General features: G+C 50.5%; 2 protein-coding genes across 6 annotated transcripts in view; one reads left to right on the top strand and one right to left on the bottom strand.

The window, feature by feature from the left end:
• Nucleotides 1–14: 14 nt before the first annotated feature.
• On the bottom strand, nucleotides 15–4,650 carry Nat9 (N-acetyltransferase 9 (putative)). Of its 5 annotated transcripts, XM_048365701.1 has the most exons (8): nucleotides 4,542–4,650; nucleotides 3,755–3,840; nucleotides 3,498–3,612; nucleotides 2,572–2,681; nucleotides 1,667–1,810; nucleotides 847–906; nucleotides 552–646; nucleotides 43–468 (listed from the first exon to the last, which is right to left on the bottom strand). In XM_048365701.1, exons 4-8 carry the CDS (start codon nucleotides 2,666–2,668, stop codon nucleotides 334–336), a joined length of 531 nt encoding a protein of 176 aa, XP_048221658.1. In that variant the 5' UTR covers nucleotides 2,669–2,681; nucleotides 3,498–3,612; nucleotides 3,755–3,840; nucleotides 4,542–4,650; the 3' UTR covers nucleotides 43–333. The 5 variants fall into 5 exon arrangements, with proteins under 5 accessions (XP_048221661.1, XP_048221658.1, XP_048221659.1 ...); XM_048365702.1 differs by lacking the exon at nucleotides 4,542–4,650 and having other exon boundaries at nucleotides 3,755–3,854; XM_048365699.1 differs by lacking the exon at nucleotides 3,498–3,612 and having other exon boundaries at nucleotides 44–468.
• A 173-nt stretch (nucleotides 4,651–4,823) lies between these two features.
• The window catches only part of Tmem104 (transmembrane protein 104), a 49,327-nt gene continuing 39,974 nt past the window's right edge, over nucleotides 4,824–14,176 (top strand). Inside the window, exons 1-3 of the mRNA XM_048365698.1 lie at nucleotides 4,824–4,907; nucleotides 5,533–5,653; nucleotides 11,582–11,703. Of these exons, the coding sequence (XP_048221655.1) occupies nucleotides 5,609–5,653; nucleotides 11,582–11,703 (167 nt within the window). The 5' untranslated portion in view covers nucleotides 4,824–4,907; nucleotides 5,533–5,608. The remainder of the gene's footprint in view (nucleotides 4,908–5,532; nucleotides 5,654–11,581; nucleotides 11,704–14,176) is intronic.

A 14,176-nucleotide genomic window follows, 5' to 3' on the forward strand; every position in this document is an offset into this window, starting at 1 on the left:
AAAGGAAAGCAGGGAAGCTGGCCAAGCCAAGTGCTTTACTCTCAGCCAGGGCCTCCCTGTAGAAAGGCCTGCCCCACTGCGCCCAGCCCCCTCCCACTTCCACCTCCACCCCATCCTTGGGATGGATCCCTGCCATCCACCCCAGTGAGTCTCCAGCCTGTCTGGAAGTGAGTTACTCGGCACTGCCAGGCAGAGGTTGGCATGGCAAAGCCCACAAGAGCCCAGAAAGGTGACCGCCAGCTTGCGGCGGGATCGGAGGCACCAGCATGTCACCCTCATGCAGGCTCTGGGCTTTGGAGTAGTGGCCTCGGTACCCCACTCTCATGGGAGCTGTCAGCTGGGCTCCGCCAGCTCATCTCTGTAAGGCTTCTCTTCCACGTAGCTGGTCTTCTCCAGAAGCCACTGCCGCTCGGGTTCCGTCATTGTCAGTCTGAGTGTCACCTCCTGGAAGACGTTGCTCACGGCCACCTGTGGGGTTAGACAGCACGGTCCACCAAAACACTCTTCTAGCCCCAGCACCTAGGCCTAGATCTTCCAGTTCATGTCCCTACCTGCTCAAAGTGAAGCTTCTGGAACATCCGGATGCTGGGTTCATTTCCTTGCCCAATTTTAGCCTCAAATGTGGTCAGACCTAGCTTGGTCACTCCTTTGGTGGTGTTGGAGAGAAGTAGGATGAAATCCTGTACTGACCCCCTCGCTCTTTCTGTCTCCAATTTCAGTCACCTGCCTCCAAACAGGCCTGAAGCAGGCTCAGCTGAACCCTGGTCATTCTTTTCCTTTTGTGTTCCCCCCTGCCCTGCCCCCCGGCCCCCAGCATCCTGCCCCAGTCCCGTCAGATTCTCTTACCATAGGACATCATTAGAAGAGCAGCCTCCGTGCCGAAACCCCGGCCCCTGCAGCTGGGCTCTAGGAGAAAGCACTATGGCTGGCACCAGGAGCCAGGCACTAGCGAAAACGGTACTACCGTGAGCATTCTGCCCACGGAAGGAGAGGTGCACCGTACCAAAAGGCTGCACCCCGAGGCTCCCAGCCTGCAGCCTATAATCTCACTCAAAGCTGACTGACCCCTGACTGCCTTGAGGTGAGAGGGATTCCCAGAAGAAGGTGAGGAATAAGATGCAGGAACTGAAGGGGCTCATCCCACAACGTGGCAGGAAGCTCCAAAAATGATCCATTTATTTTTGGAGGGTCTCTTGCCAGCTCTAAAGACTGATTTGTTGTTGTCATTGGTCATAGGGCTTAAACTCAGAACCTGGGTGCTGCCAGTGAGTTCTCTTAGTTCAAGGCTAGCACTCTGAGTCACAGCTCTACTTCGGTTTTCCTGGTGGTTAATTAGGGATAAGAGTCCCATAGACTTCCCCACCCACGCAGGCTTTGAACCTCCATCCTCAGATCTCAGCCTCCTGAGTAGCTAGGTGTGGGCCACCAGTGCCTGGCTTGAAGACTGATGATTGAAGACTCCACAAAACAGTGGTTGAATTCATGCCAAAGCCTAAGTGAGAAGCCCAGGATGAACCACCAGGCTGTGGGCTGGGAGGGATGGCAAGGGAGAAGTTTTCCCTAGCAGGAGCTGGCTCACAAAACATGGAGCTTCTGACTGAGCCCACAGAGGTTAAGGCCCAGCAGATCTGAGGACCGGAGGAGAGCCTGAGCAAGTGGAACAAACCTGCAATCATGACCTCAATCTCCCCCAAGGTGGGATCCTCCAGGTCTGTGAGGAAGAGGTTCACATCTCCGGTCATACAGCTTTCCTCACTGGGGCCTGGCTGGGCCCGCCACTTCTCCGCATCCAGCACAATGAAGGTACACTCTAAGGGGGAGGCGACAGGGTTACCACCTGCATCCTCCAGAAAAGAGAGGTGGGCATGGTGTTCCCACCCAAGCCAAGTACTGCTGGTCACACTGTCTCTGTGCGTGGCAGGAGAAATGGGATCCAGAGCTGCTTTCTGCTCATTTTAAAGTTCCTAATGTGCCTCTGATCTGAGACTGCCTTTTCCATGGGGCATCTATGCTTACAAAGAGCAGGGGGCCAGGCACTGGGGGCTCATGCCTGTAACCTTAGCTACTCAGGAGGCTGAGAAATGAGGATCACTATTCCAAGCCAGCCCAGGAAGGAAAGTCTGAGACTCTTATCTCCAATTAACTAGCAAAAAGCAGTTCCATTGGTAGAGTGCCAGGCTTGAGCAAAAAACAAAATAAAATAAAACCTAGGGGACAGCATCCAAGCCCTGAGTTCAAGTCTCACTACTAGCACACACACACGCATGCACGCACGCACCAGACATGAAGAACAGTAACCACCCTAGACTACAGCAAGGGACATGAGGACAGGGCCTAAATTTGTATTTACCTGTCAAATGCTATATTGTCTCTAAAGCCAAGCCTCGTAACTGCCCAGGGAAGAGGACAGAAGGGTCATTTACAGATGGCATGGGAATTATAAGGGTTTCGCTAGCACCTTCATAATGCTTTTGTGGCCCCAGGAGTGCTGCAGCTGGGGATGAGGAGAGAAGGGAAACTGGAGTTTGAAGTCAGCCCTCCCACAACCAGGCCAAGGCCCCAGCTCCTCACTGTCCGTGTCTTCCCGCCAACTGCGCTGCATCCCGTACTCTTGCTCCAGGGTCAATGGCTCAGAGGCTGTCAAACGCTGCAGGTCCTCTGACTGCATCCATTCATGGTACCTGAAGGAGCAAAAGTCTGGCCTTACACACTCAGGACCTAAGACAAGACCACAGACACAAAACCTGAGGAAGTTTAGTCCTACAAGAGAACAGCTGGAGTGGACAGTTCATTCTGCCTGGCTTCCCAGGCTGCCTGGGGGTGGGGGTGGGGGTGTCAGTGTGGAAGAGCAGTGTGAAACTAAGCATTCCTCAAATTCCTGAGGGCCAGCTGATCTCAGCAAAGAAGCTGACAGATCTCCACAGACAGGTTGACAGGGACCTCAAAAGGAAAGTTACAGTAAAGAACACCCCTTTATACCACCACTTTTGCAATCTACCAGACATCTGCCAACTGCAAGTAAGTCCATCCTATGACCAACTCAATTCCCACCTTCCGAGCAGTAGACATGGAAATAGCCCATTCAGGTTGGGTTGGGCACCAGTGGCTCACGCCTGTAATCCTACCTACTCAGGAAGCTGAGATCTGAGGATCACAGTTCAAAGCCAGCCCAGGCATAAAAGTATGTGAGACACATCTCCAATTAACCACCAAAAACCAGAAGTGGAGCTGTGGCCCAGGAGGTAGAATGCCAGCCTTGGGTAAAAAAGTCAAACAAAAGTACAAGGCCCCGAATTCAAGTCCTAGTATTAGCACAAAACAACAACAACAAAATCACCAGCTGATCTTTGCAAGGCAAACGAATATTAAATCTCCAAGAACTGAGAATATCCACTGACACCAGGGAATGTCACTAACTTACAGCCGGGTGGGGACACAATTTTAATTACTATTTTGCTTTCCTACATATATTTTGTGGACATAAAATGATTCCTTACTGAAAAATCTAGCAACCAGTTGAAGAATGAAAAGGGAAAATACTAAGGAGTTGGGTGACTTCTTCCCAGAAGCTATAGTCTTCCACTTCGGCTTCATTTTTCCTGTACGTTTCTTCTTCACAAAGGAAACATACAGGAGTTTGGGCAGTACTAAGGAAGGCCTCTTCACTATGTGCTGGGGAGCTAGCAACCCCATATGGAACTTCAATTGCACACACACACACACACACACACACTGCCCTCCGGTGGGAAGTTACCTAGGCACATGCTCAGACGTGTAGGGTACCAAGACCACCCTCTTCCCCAGCAGCATGGTGTTCTCATTCAGCCTCATAGCGGCAACCTGCAGGGGGTGTGGGGGACAGAGCACAGATGCAAAGACTTCCGGGCCCCTTTCTTCCCACTTAGGGTGGGAAGGCAGGCTCTGTTGCCTGCAGTGGGGCCCGACAAGGGCCCTCGGGAGTCCTTTTCCTTCCAAACATTGGGGAAAACAGGCTCCAAACTCTTTAAGAAAGAGAACCGAACCAAGCTGACTGAGAGGCGCCAGTGGCTCACCCCTTGTCATCCCGGCTACCCAGGGAGGCTGAGATCTGAGGATTACGGTTTGAAGCTAGCTTGGGCAGGTTAGTTCTTGAGACTCTTATCTCCAATTAGCCACCAAAAATCCCGACGTGGTGCCGCGCCTCGAGTGGGAGAGCCCCAGCCTCGGGCGGGAAAACCCACATGACAGCTCCCAGAAGTAAGCGGTTCTTGGCACTCAGGGGCCAAGTGTGGACAGCCATTCCTGGCTGTCCTGTTTACTCCCGAGAACTTCGGTCCATCACACCCAAACACCCGGAAGCCAAGCTTCGTCCCCAGTGTGCCCGGAACCACCTTCCAAGCCCGGCGTTAGGCCTATTCCAAACCTTCCCTCCCCGGGTCCACCGCGGGACTCCGGCCCTTCCTCTTCCCTGCCCCCGCGGCCTGCTCCCTCGGCCCCCTCCCGACTTCTCAGGCCCCTCCCCTGTGCGTGGCGGTTCCGTCCCTTCCCAGGGGCCAGCTCACTGTCAAGCTCGCGCCTATGCCCGGCAGAAGCAAGCGTCGGCCGCAGAACCGGCCTTCCACCTCTCCCAGACAGCCACGCTGCCACCGCAGGCCGGCAGCCACCCGGCGCGCCTGCGCAGAGAGGTGCACCACCCACTTCCGCCACGCAGACGGCGGCCTCCGGGCTCAATCCGGGCCCCGCCTCCGCGAGGCGTCCAATCAGCGCGCGGCGCCCCGCCTGAGGAGCGCGCCGGGGAGGTGGGCTCTGGCATCCGCGCATGCGCGCTGCGGGCGCCGGTGCAGGACCCGCTGGCGCCGGCACCAGCTGAGGAGCTGGCGGTGGAGCCGGCGGGCGGACGAGGTGGTCGCGAGCGACCCGTGCTGCAGGTGTTGGGCCGGGAAGAAGGGTGGGACGGGATGGAGGAGGGCGCGACACCTTGGGCTTCTCCTGGAGGGAGGGCGAGGGAGAGGTTCCGAGCGAGGATCCTGAGGAGAAGATTGAGGGTGGGGAGCCCTAACTTAAGCGAGCTTGGCAGGTGAGCGCACGGGGAGTGGAGGCCCGGTTCCAGAAGAGAGGCTGTGGGGGGAGAGGAGTGGGGTCGGAGGGGGACCTCGGAAAGCCTCGGCTCCCTGTCATCGGTGCAGCCCCCGAACTGTCCTGGGTGGCAGCCAGCTCGCAGTTCCTGGAGCCAAATGGACATATGCATCCCCAATGGGTAGAGGGGGCACGGGTGGGGGGGGGGGTGGGACTTCGTGGCTCCGGGATCCCCTGAAATGAGTCCGAGCAACCTCTCTGCACAGGTCCGTACCTTGTTCAGCAAGAGAAACATTAGAAGAAATTCCCCCCGGATTTCCATTTTCCGGGGAGACCCTTCCCGCAGGGCTGAGTCTTGTGGCAGGTATTGAGGAAGAAGTACCTGTGACCAAAAGGAAGGTGTTGGGGAGACTGCAAGCTGCCCTCCCTACCCCATCTCGGCCCATCAGAAAGCTAATGTCTACCCTCTTGTCTTAGGGAGCCACAGCAGCCCCTGGCCCTGCACTGAAGGAAGGAACTTCTGCTGCTATCCAACCTTCCCCACTTTCTGGAGATGGCGGGTGAAATCACCGACACTGGAGAGCTCTATTCTCCCTATGTGAGTTTGACTTTTTCAGTCTGGTTTGCTTGTCGCTTCTAGGAGGGGTGTGTGTGTTATCCTGGTGTATGTAGATTCTGGGGGGGGGGGGGGGAAACCAGGGTGGGCACTGACTCTTAGACCCACATTGCTGCTGTCATGGCTTAGAATATGAGGATCCGGTTTATTCTCTTTTCAGATGCTTATCAGAGAGCAGAGAACCAAACAAAATGAACTTGCTCACTCTTGATAGTATTTATCTCCAGCTGCTACACTTGCATATGATGCTGCCTTTAAAGCATGGACAGTGATTGACAGCTGTTGATTTAGGATTTTACTCATCTCAGCAGTTTGAAACTACTTTGGTCTTCAGCTGAATTTTTCAAGTTGCACAACTTTTATGGTCTTGGATGGCGAAAGAGTCAGTGAAACAGAGACTTCCAGTTGCAGTTTGGTGTAGTCTGCAATTAGGACAATTAGGATGATTGATTTCTATGTGAGTCTCTACTCACGTACTTCTCACTCCCTCACCACACACACACACACTCAGTTTATCTTCTGGTAATATCCAGTTGTGGTTGTCACATCACAGAATCTTCTTGCCTGGCTAAAAATAATCATTTGAATAATCAAGACAGTGGACTCACATTGCTACTAAATATCATAGGGAAAGGTGTCACTGCTTGAGGTAGCCTCTTTCTGGAATTTACCTCCCTTAAACAACTGCTGTGCTTTACACGCACCTTTCTAGTCTGGGGAATCCCTCCTTTGCTTTCTACTGGTGTTGCAAATTGTAGAATTGTAGCCAGGCGCTGGTGTCTCATGCCTGTAATTCTGGCTACTCAGAAAGCTGAGAGCTGAGGATCACAGTTGAACGCCAGCCCAGGCAGGAAAATCTGTGAGATGTTTATCTCCAGTTAACCACCAAAAAGCTAGAAATGGAGCTGTGGCTTAGCCCTGAGCAAAAAAGTTAAGAAGCAGTGCCAAAGCCCCAAATTTCATTACAGGAAAGAAAAAGAAACAAACAAAACAAAACCCCACTAGCATTGCAGTGTGATGGATTAAAAAAAAAAAAAAAGAAAGGAAAAATGCTTCTGAGAACAGCTACAAGAAACCTTCCTGTTGGGCCAGTGCCATTCAAATACAGCAATAAGGAGCCTCCTTCACCTCTGTAATGATACAGGGAAAGTCTCTCGTAAACCCTGGAATGGAATGAATAGAGTTCCTTCTGTTTGTTGACTCATGTAATGGCTCCCAGACTCCTGTATCAGCAAATAAAATGTTCATGCTGCCCCTAAAAGTCACCATGGTTTCTGCTTTTCCTTAAAATATCCATAAACTTAAAAACGAGGAAATGAGGGCTGGGGATATAGCCTAGTGGCAAGAGTGCCTGCCTCGGATATACGAGGCCCTAGGTTCGATTCCCCAGCACCACATATACAGAAAACGGCCAGAAGCGGCGCTGTGGCTCAAGTGGCAGAGTGCTAGCCTTGAGCGGGAAGAAGCCAGGGACAGTGCTCAGGCCCTGAGTCCAAGGCCCAGGACTGGCCAAAAAAAAAAAAAAAAAAAAAAAAAAAAAACGAGGAAATGAGTCATTTAAAAAACTGCATTTCTGAAGGGAAACACTTTGTTATCTTCCCATTTCTTGTGTCTCCAGTCATTCAAATAGTCATTTCATAGGTTAGCCTGTGACCACAGGAGCTCAGGCAATTAGGCCTATAAGTTTCTGCTCTACTTTTTTCTTTTGCCTCGATTTCCTTTGTGTTTCTTGGTTAAGGATCTTGGTGCCAGGGCCACCTCTAGGTGATTGTCATAACCAACTGCTGTCTTCTCATCTATTGGGTGAGGAGAGATATAGGAAAAGTACATACTGGTGGAGATACAGTAGTGTTAGCTAGGAGGTAATGGTCAGAGTTTTGAGAAGGTAAGGCATTTTCTTCCTAAGGTGGGTATTTTGTTTGTTTTTCTGGTGCTAATATTGGAGCTTGAACTCAGGGCCTGGGCGCTTTACCTTAGCTTTTTTTTTTTTTTGCTCAAGGCAAGTGCTCTACCCCTTGAACCACAGCTCTACTTCTAGCTTTTTGCTGGTTAATTAGAGATAAGAGTATATCTGATTTGTCTGCTTTGGCTGGCTTTGAATCATGATCCTCATATCTCAGCCTCCTGAGGTAGCTAGGATTACAGGCATGAGCCACTGACAACATGAGGACTTCTTAATCCCACTCTCCTGGGAGAATGACTCCTGATTTCCTTTGAGACCAGAAGGGTTTATCATCCATTGTGTCCACATAAGTTGTGGAGCTGATATCCCAGAATCTCCTATAGGCCTTGAAACACCACATACCAGTTCATAAAAGTGCATCAGCCCTCATTGATGCCTTGGGTTTGCACACATCAGCCCGAGACAGCCTTTCTTAGCCAAATTGCCCCACGGTGAACCATTTTCCCTTCCAGGAGTGAATGCTTGCTTGTCTAACTTATTCCGCATAAAGCCTTTGAAGGAGCTGAACAGTTACTACCTTTTCAAGGGTAGTGATAAACATAAGAATGTAATTCAGGCCTGCCAGTGTCATCACGAGAGATCCAGGACAGCCATGTCCTCCTCATTTGGGGGACCAGCAATAGTTGGAACTAAAGTGGTGACTGTAATCAGGATACAAGATCTGCTGGCTGGTTCTTGCTGAAAATCATTGCTGTTGCTTTTGACAGAGAGGGCACTGACTTCACAGCCTTAAATCCTGTACTTGTACATGGCTTGTACATGGCTGTGGAGATGTGCCCCAAAAGAAGCCCCAGAGAGATGCTGGTGACTACAGCTTCTTGCACAACTGGAGTGTGTTTCTGGGTAGAAGTTAGGTCAGATGGAGTGCCTCACAGAGCTTCCTAGAGCAGAGGGACCAGGGCAGTGCAGTGTCCCAGGAAGCAGGAAGCTATACCTTCACCACAGAGGAAGCGTTGAGAATTAGAGGAATCTGTTCAGCCTGCATGTATAGGTCTTGTGTATGGAGACTATGATAGAAGTTTTTCTTTTCCTGTCTAGTACTGGAGATTAAACTCACAACCTTGTTCTTGCTGTGAAAGCACTAGAGTCCTGTCCTTGTATCTGGGGCCTTATTCCCCTACTTCCTGCTGCCCTTCTAGGAGGCTGGCCCCATAGAGCGGTCACGTGACCAGCAGAGGACAATGCGCCCTTACTCTCCTTCCTTCCCCATAGCTCCTCTTAGCTTGTGGCTAGACTCTGAGGTGCCCTGTTTATGTACATCTTATGACTGACCTGTCCTTACTGTGTACTTTTACTGAAGATAAAGGGGATTTAATGCTCTCTGGGACTGCTGAGGCCTTCTGGATGCAAAGAAGTCCTGCCTTATCCTGCACAGGCACACAGTGCGTGCTTTGGAACTAAAAAGTCGCCACAAAGCAAGGCAAATGTGGCTCCCCATTTCTTCTCCCAACTTCCAAGAGCTTACCCATAATTAACTTCTCTATGAGTTATTAAATCTTCCTCATTAAGATTTACTTGAGGTTCCTATGGACACCTGCTCCAGCAGTGGTTCACAGCTGGTGAGGATCTTGCCTCCCAGGAGACACCATTGGTAGAAGGAGAGTGGGGCTGTCAGCACCAACCAGAGGCCAGATTTGTTGCTAAACATCCTAAAATGCCCAGTTGCCCCCCCCCCCACCAAAAGAATAGCCTGGCCTCAAATGTCAACAATGCCCAGACTGAGAACCCTTGATCTATAATAGGCCTTTGAACGTTCACATTTCTATTCAGTGACTGTTCTGAAGTCAAAAATTCCTCTTGTACTATTTAATTTCCCCACAAAACTTTGCACTGTAAGCCCCAGTTCTCAGCCTCCTGAGTACCTAGGATTACAGGCATGAGCTACCAGCACCTAGCAAGGAAGGGTTATGTTTCAAGGAGTTTGTAGGCAGAGCCACTTCTGGCTTTTTCTATATATGCTGAGGAATCGAACCTAGGGCTTCATGGATACAAGGCAAGCACTCTACCACTAAATCATACTCCCAGCCCCACTGTGATCTTATGACCGAGGAAGGAACATGGCTTTGGGAACACACATCAGATGGCCTCATTACCTCTGTCAAGTAGGAGATAGAGCTGTCTGTCATCTGAGACCTTGAAGAGTGAGCTTTGGAGCAGTTACTATGGAAGTGCTAGGGGGGCCATGTTCAGAAATAAGTATAATTGGATGCTGCCATACTCCTTCATGAAAGACCCCCTCGTTTATTATGCAACCATCTTCGTTCCAAAGAAAATACATCGGGAGCCTTTGGCAGCTTTGGTTCATGAAGGAAGGAGAGTAGACCTTGTCCTGGGTTAGAATGGGGGAGGGGGAGGTTGAGGGAGACTCAGGCTATGCATACTCCTATAATCAACTGGCTTTCAATCAAGAAATGAAGGCACCTGGTACCCAGCAGGGGGAGGCTTCTGGCTGGAGAGGTAGAAGGTTGAGGTGGCCGGAGGGAATAGAGGCATTGGCACTAGAGTTGGGGGTTCAAGTCAGAATAATTTTTGTAGGTGCGATCTTAGCAAAAGAAATAGTTGTAATTAACTGAGCTAGGGACAAGGTGGCCAAGTTAGACCAAGTTTGAAACTGGGCGTCGGTGACCTGACACATCACCCTGAGGTTTGTTGTGGGTTAGGTGCTAGAGTAACTGCTAATAGAAATGGGGTTTCTTCGGGGGGCAATAATATAGAATTAGGTGGTAGTGCCGGTTGCGCAACCTCGTGTTACTAAAACCTACTACATTGTGTACTAAGAAAATTGTATACTGAGAAAATTTATGTCATGTGAATTATATTTCAGTTATATACCAGTACTGGGACTTGAACTCAGAGCCTTGCACTCTCACTTGGCTTTTTGGCTCAAAGCTGGCACTCTACCATTTAAGCCATACCTCTACTTTCTACTTTTTGCTGTTAGAGTTAAGTACCTTTTCTGCTGGAGCTGTTTGAACCAGGATCATCAGATCTCAGCCTCTGAAATAGCTAGGATTAGAGGTGTGAGCCATCAGTGCCCAACCTGTTTCCATTTTTTAAGTCCTGAAATTGACATAGGGTAATGGATAAAGTTAAGGAAGCATGATTGTCAGTGTCCCAAAGGGCAGGGAGGGAAGGAAGTGGAGACAGGAAGTCTCAGAGAAGTTTCTTGGAGGTCAGTGTTCTGGGTTCTCTGTTTTTTTTTTTTTTGCCAGTCCTGGGCCTTGGACTCAGGGCCTGAGCACTGTCCCTGGCTTCTTTTTGCTCAAGGCTAGCACTCTGCCATTTGAGCCACAGCACCCACTTCTGGCCTTTTCTGTATATGTGGTGCTGAGGAATCGAACCCAGGGCTTCATGTATATGAGGCAGGCACTCTACCACTAGGCCACATTCCCAGCCCGCGGGTTCTCTCTTGGCCCACGACACTCTGTCCTCAGGAAGACTTCAGCCCGCTGAGCAGAGCAAACATCTGTGCCAGTGCTTTGAGTCGTAGAAAAGGATGACAGTGCAAGTGGAGACTAAAACTGAAAGGAACTGGCAGATCACATGGCTTTGGTGCTTGAACACCTGATACCTCGTTGACACCTCTGAAGGAGCCTGGCTCCTTAGGACCTGGGTGTCCCTCTCCCTCCTTGCCTGCCTCCGTGTTGAAGGTCTGGGAAATGCTGCAAGGTTGCACTGTCCCCACCCCTAACCCCAACCCCACTCTAACACATAACCGAACCCTAACCCTAACCTCATCTAACGCATGCCCCAACCGTAACCTTAACCCAAAGCCTAACCCAAACACTAACACAGACCCCCATCATGCACCCTAACCCATACTCGCACTCTTAACACATACTCTATCACAGATCTGTACCCTAACACGTACTCTTAGCCACTCACCGATCTATTGAGGGCTAAGTTGGTTAGTTTCTGGACTTAGATGTCATTCCTGTTGATTCCAGGTTGGGCTGGTGTACATGTTTAACCTCATCGTGGGCACGGGCGCCCTCACCATGCCCAAGGCCTTCGCCACAGCTGGGTGGCTTGTGAGCCTGATCCTGCTGGTGTTCCTGGGCTTCATGAGGTAAGAGCTGGCTGCAGGCTGTCACATGGGAGCTGGGAAAATGGCTTTCTACCTTTTTTGTTGTTGGTTGGTGGTGGTTGTAGGGCATGAACTTGGGGCCTGGTCACTGTCCCGGAGCTTCTCTGCTCTTTGAGCCACAGCACCACTTCCGGTTTTGTGGTAGTTAATTGGGGAGAAGACTTTCCTGCCTGGACTCACTTCAAACCACTATCCTCAGGTCTCAGCCACCTGAGTAGCTAGAATTAGAGGTATGAGCCACCGGCACCCAGGCTTTCTACCTTATATTAGGTGGGTCCCAAGCTGGATGTCCCTGGAGGGAGGGACAAAGATGCCCGGTCCCTTGTGCCTCCTGCTAATGGAGCCGATCCCCAATCCTGAGCAGACAGGTCAGGACACTGGAAGGTGCTTTGGTGTGTTTTATGCAGTCCTGGCTGCCTCACCCCTGCAGACGTGCCTTCCCTGCTCTGTATTTTATTATTTTAACCATCACTCCTGGCTCTCTGAGAAAACACCACTAGCTACGAAAGAATCCAGCGAACATTAACTGATCCGAGAAATCAGCTTGGAATTTAGAATTTACTTAAGATGATTCCCAAAGTAAACGGTAAACACACATTGCACATGCTCATGCAACCAGTCACTTAACAACTGGTCCCTGAAGGACCTTCCCGGGCCTCCCTGGTCCGTAGGGGGAGGCTCTAGGAGCCAGGTATGGGGGAGGGGTTCCAGCTGGTGCTTCAGATCAGACAGACTCCTCAAGTTCTTCACAAGGGGCCTATGAAGCAGCATTTTAGGACTAGGCATGTCTAGCACCCTGCACCCCACAACCAGAAATCCTCATAAAAGAGATGTGAAGGGATCCCTGGAGATAACCCCAAGGAGCACTTCCTTTGAAAGAGGCTCCACCCCTCTCTTCACACCAGCCACCATTCTTGTATTTGCAGTGTTGTTTGTTGTTGTTGTTGTGTGTGCTGGTATTGGGGCTTGAACTCAGAGCCTGGCACTCTCCTTTAGCTGGGTTTTTTTTTCTTATTAATTTATTTAGTTATTGTCAAGGTCTTCCTTAGCTTTTACACTCAAGGCTAATGCTCTATCGTTTGTTGGTTAATTGGAGATTAGAGTCTCTGGGATTTGTCTTCCCCTGGCTGACTTCAAATTGGGACCTTTTGATCTCAGCTTCCTAAGTAGCTAAAATGACAGGCGTGAGCCACCCGTGCTCAGCTGGGGTGCTTTATTGAATAAAGCAAAGTCCCTACCCCACCCCCAAGACTTACAAGTCTCCTGTGGGGACAGACAATGAAGGAAGTTGAAGGTACTGGGAATTATCAAAATAAGAGCATGGCAGAGTGACAAAGTGAGGGTGACTAGGTTTAAGTCCAGGCCAGAGGTTACGGGGGTGGGGGGTGGGGGGGGGCAACTAGAGTGAATGTTTGAAGGAAAAGGGTATGAGCACAATAGGCAGAATGAAATAGAGCAGAATAGTTACAGCAAATAAGATCCAGAAGAGTCCATGGCATGGACTAGAGACACACCTAAGGTTCTCATTTTCTTCATGCTTTTCTTCTCGGGGGGCGGGGGGACGGGAGGGTAAGCTTTGGTATACTGTTGTCTCACAACCCACGTCAGACTCTGGCTGGTAAGAACTCTGATGTCCTCTACTCGTCCTTGTGTGACTCTCTTGTCTCCGTTAGAGGACCTTCAGTACAGGCAGCCCTCTGAATGGGAAGTGGTTATTGAGGGATCCAGGTAGGAATAGCTGTGCACCCTCTTGCTAAACCCATTTGTGTTTAAACATGATCAATGAGCTGGCTTTGTGTAACCATGAGCCATTTCTTTATGCCTTAATTAAGATCGATTTGGGTTTCACTTCCAAAAAGAAGGGAAAATGTAAAGCCCTTAAAATGGTCAGTTAAGCAAGATAATGAGAAGCCTTTATGGCTGAGGTGATTGGACTGGACTGTTAGGTCTGGCTGCCTGAACCCTGCGGTGGGAGGGATGTGGGTAGACGCCCGTGGCTTCCAGTGGCTCCTTTCCCACCTGCCACCCCACTACGCGACTAAAGGGTTATACAGCTGTGGTCGGCACTCGAGGGCATAGAGGCAGGGCAGGTGGCCTGAAGAGAGGTGGACAGATATTCACCCCAAGTTGTTTGGTGGCAAGGATAGACTCAGGCTTCAGGTTTCATCAGCGGGCCAGCCATACTGTATCTCCTGTTAACAGAGCATTGGGTGGTCTGGCTGCTACTGTTTGTCACACACACACACACACACACACACACACCGCCCCCGGGCTTGAACTCAGGGCCTGGGCACTGCCCCTGAGCTCTTTAACTCAAGGCTAATGTTCCCCCACTTTGAGCACAGCTCTACTTGCAGTTTTCCGGTAGCTAACTGGAGATAAGACTTTCCTGCCAGGGCTGGCTTTAAACCACTATCCTCAAATCTCAGCTTCCTGAGTAGCTAGGATTACAGGT

The sequence above is a fragment of the Perognathus longimembris genome, chromosome 17, assembly GCF_023159225.1.
Source record: "Perognathus longimembris pacificus isolate PPM17 chromosome 17, ASM2315922v1, whole genome shotgun sequence".
NCBI lineage: Eukaryota > Metazoa > Chordata > Mammalia > Rodentia > Heteromyidae > Perognathus > Perognathus longimembris.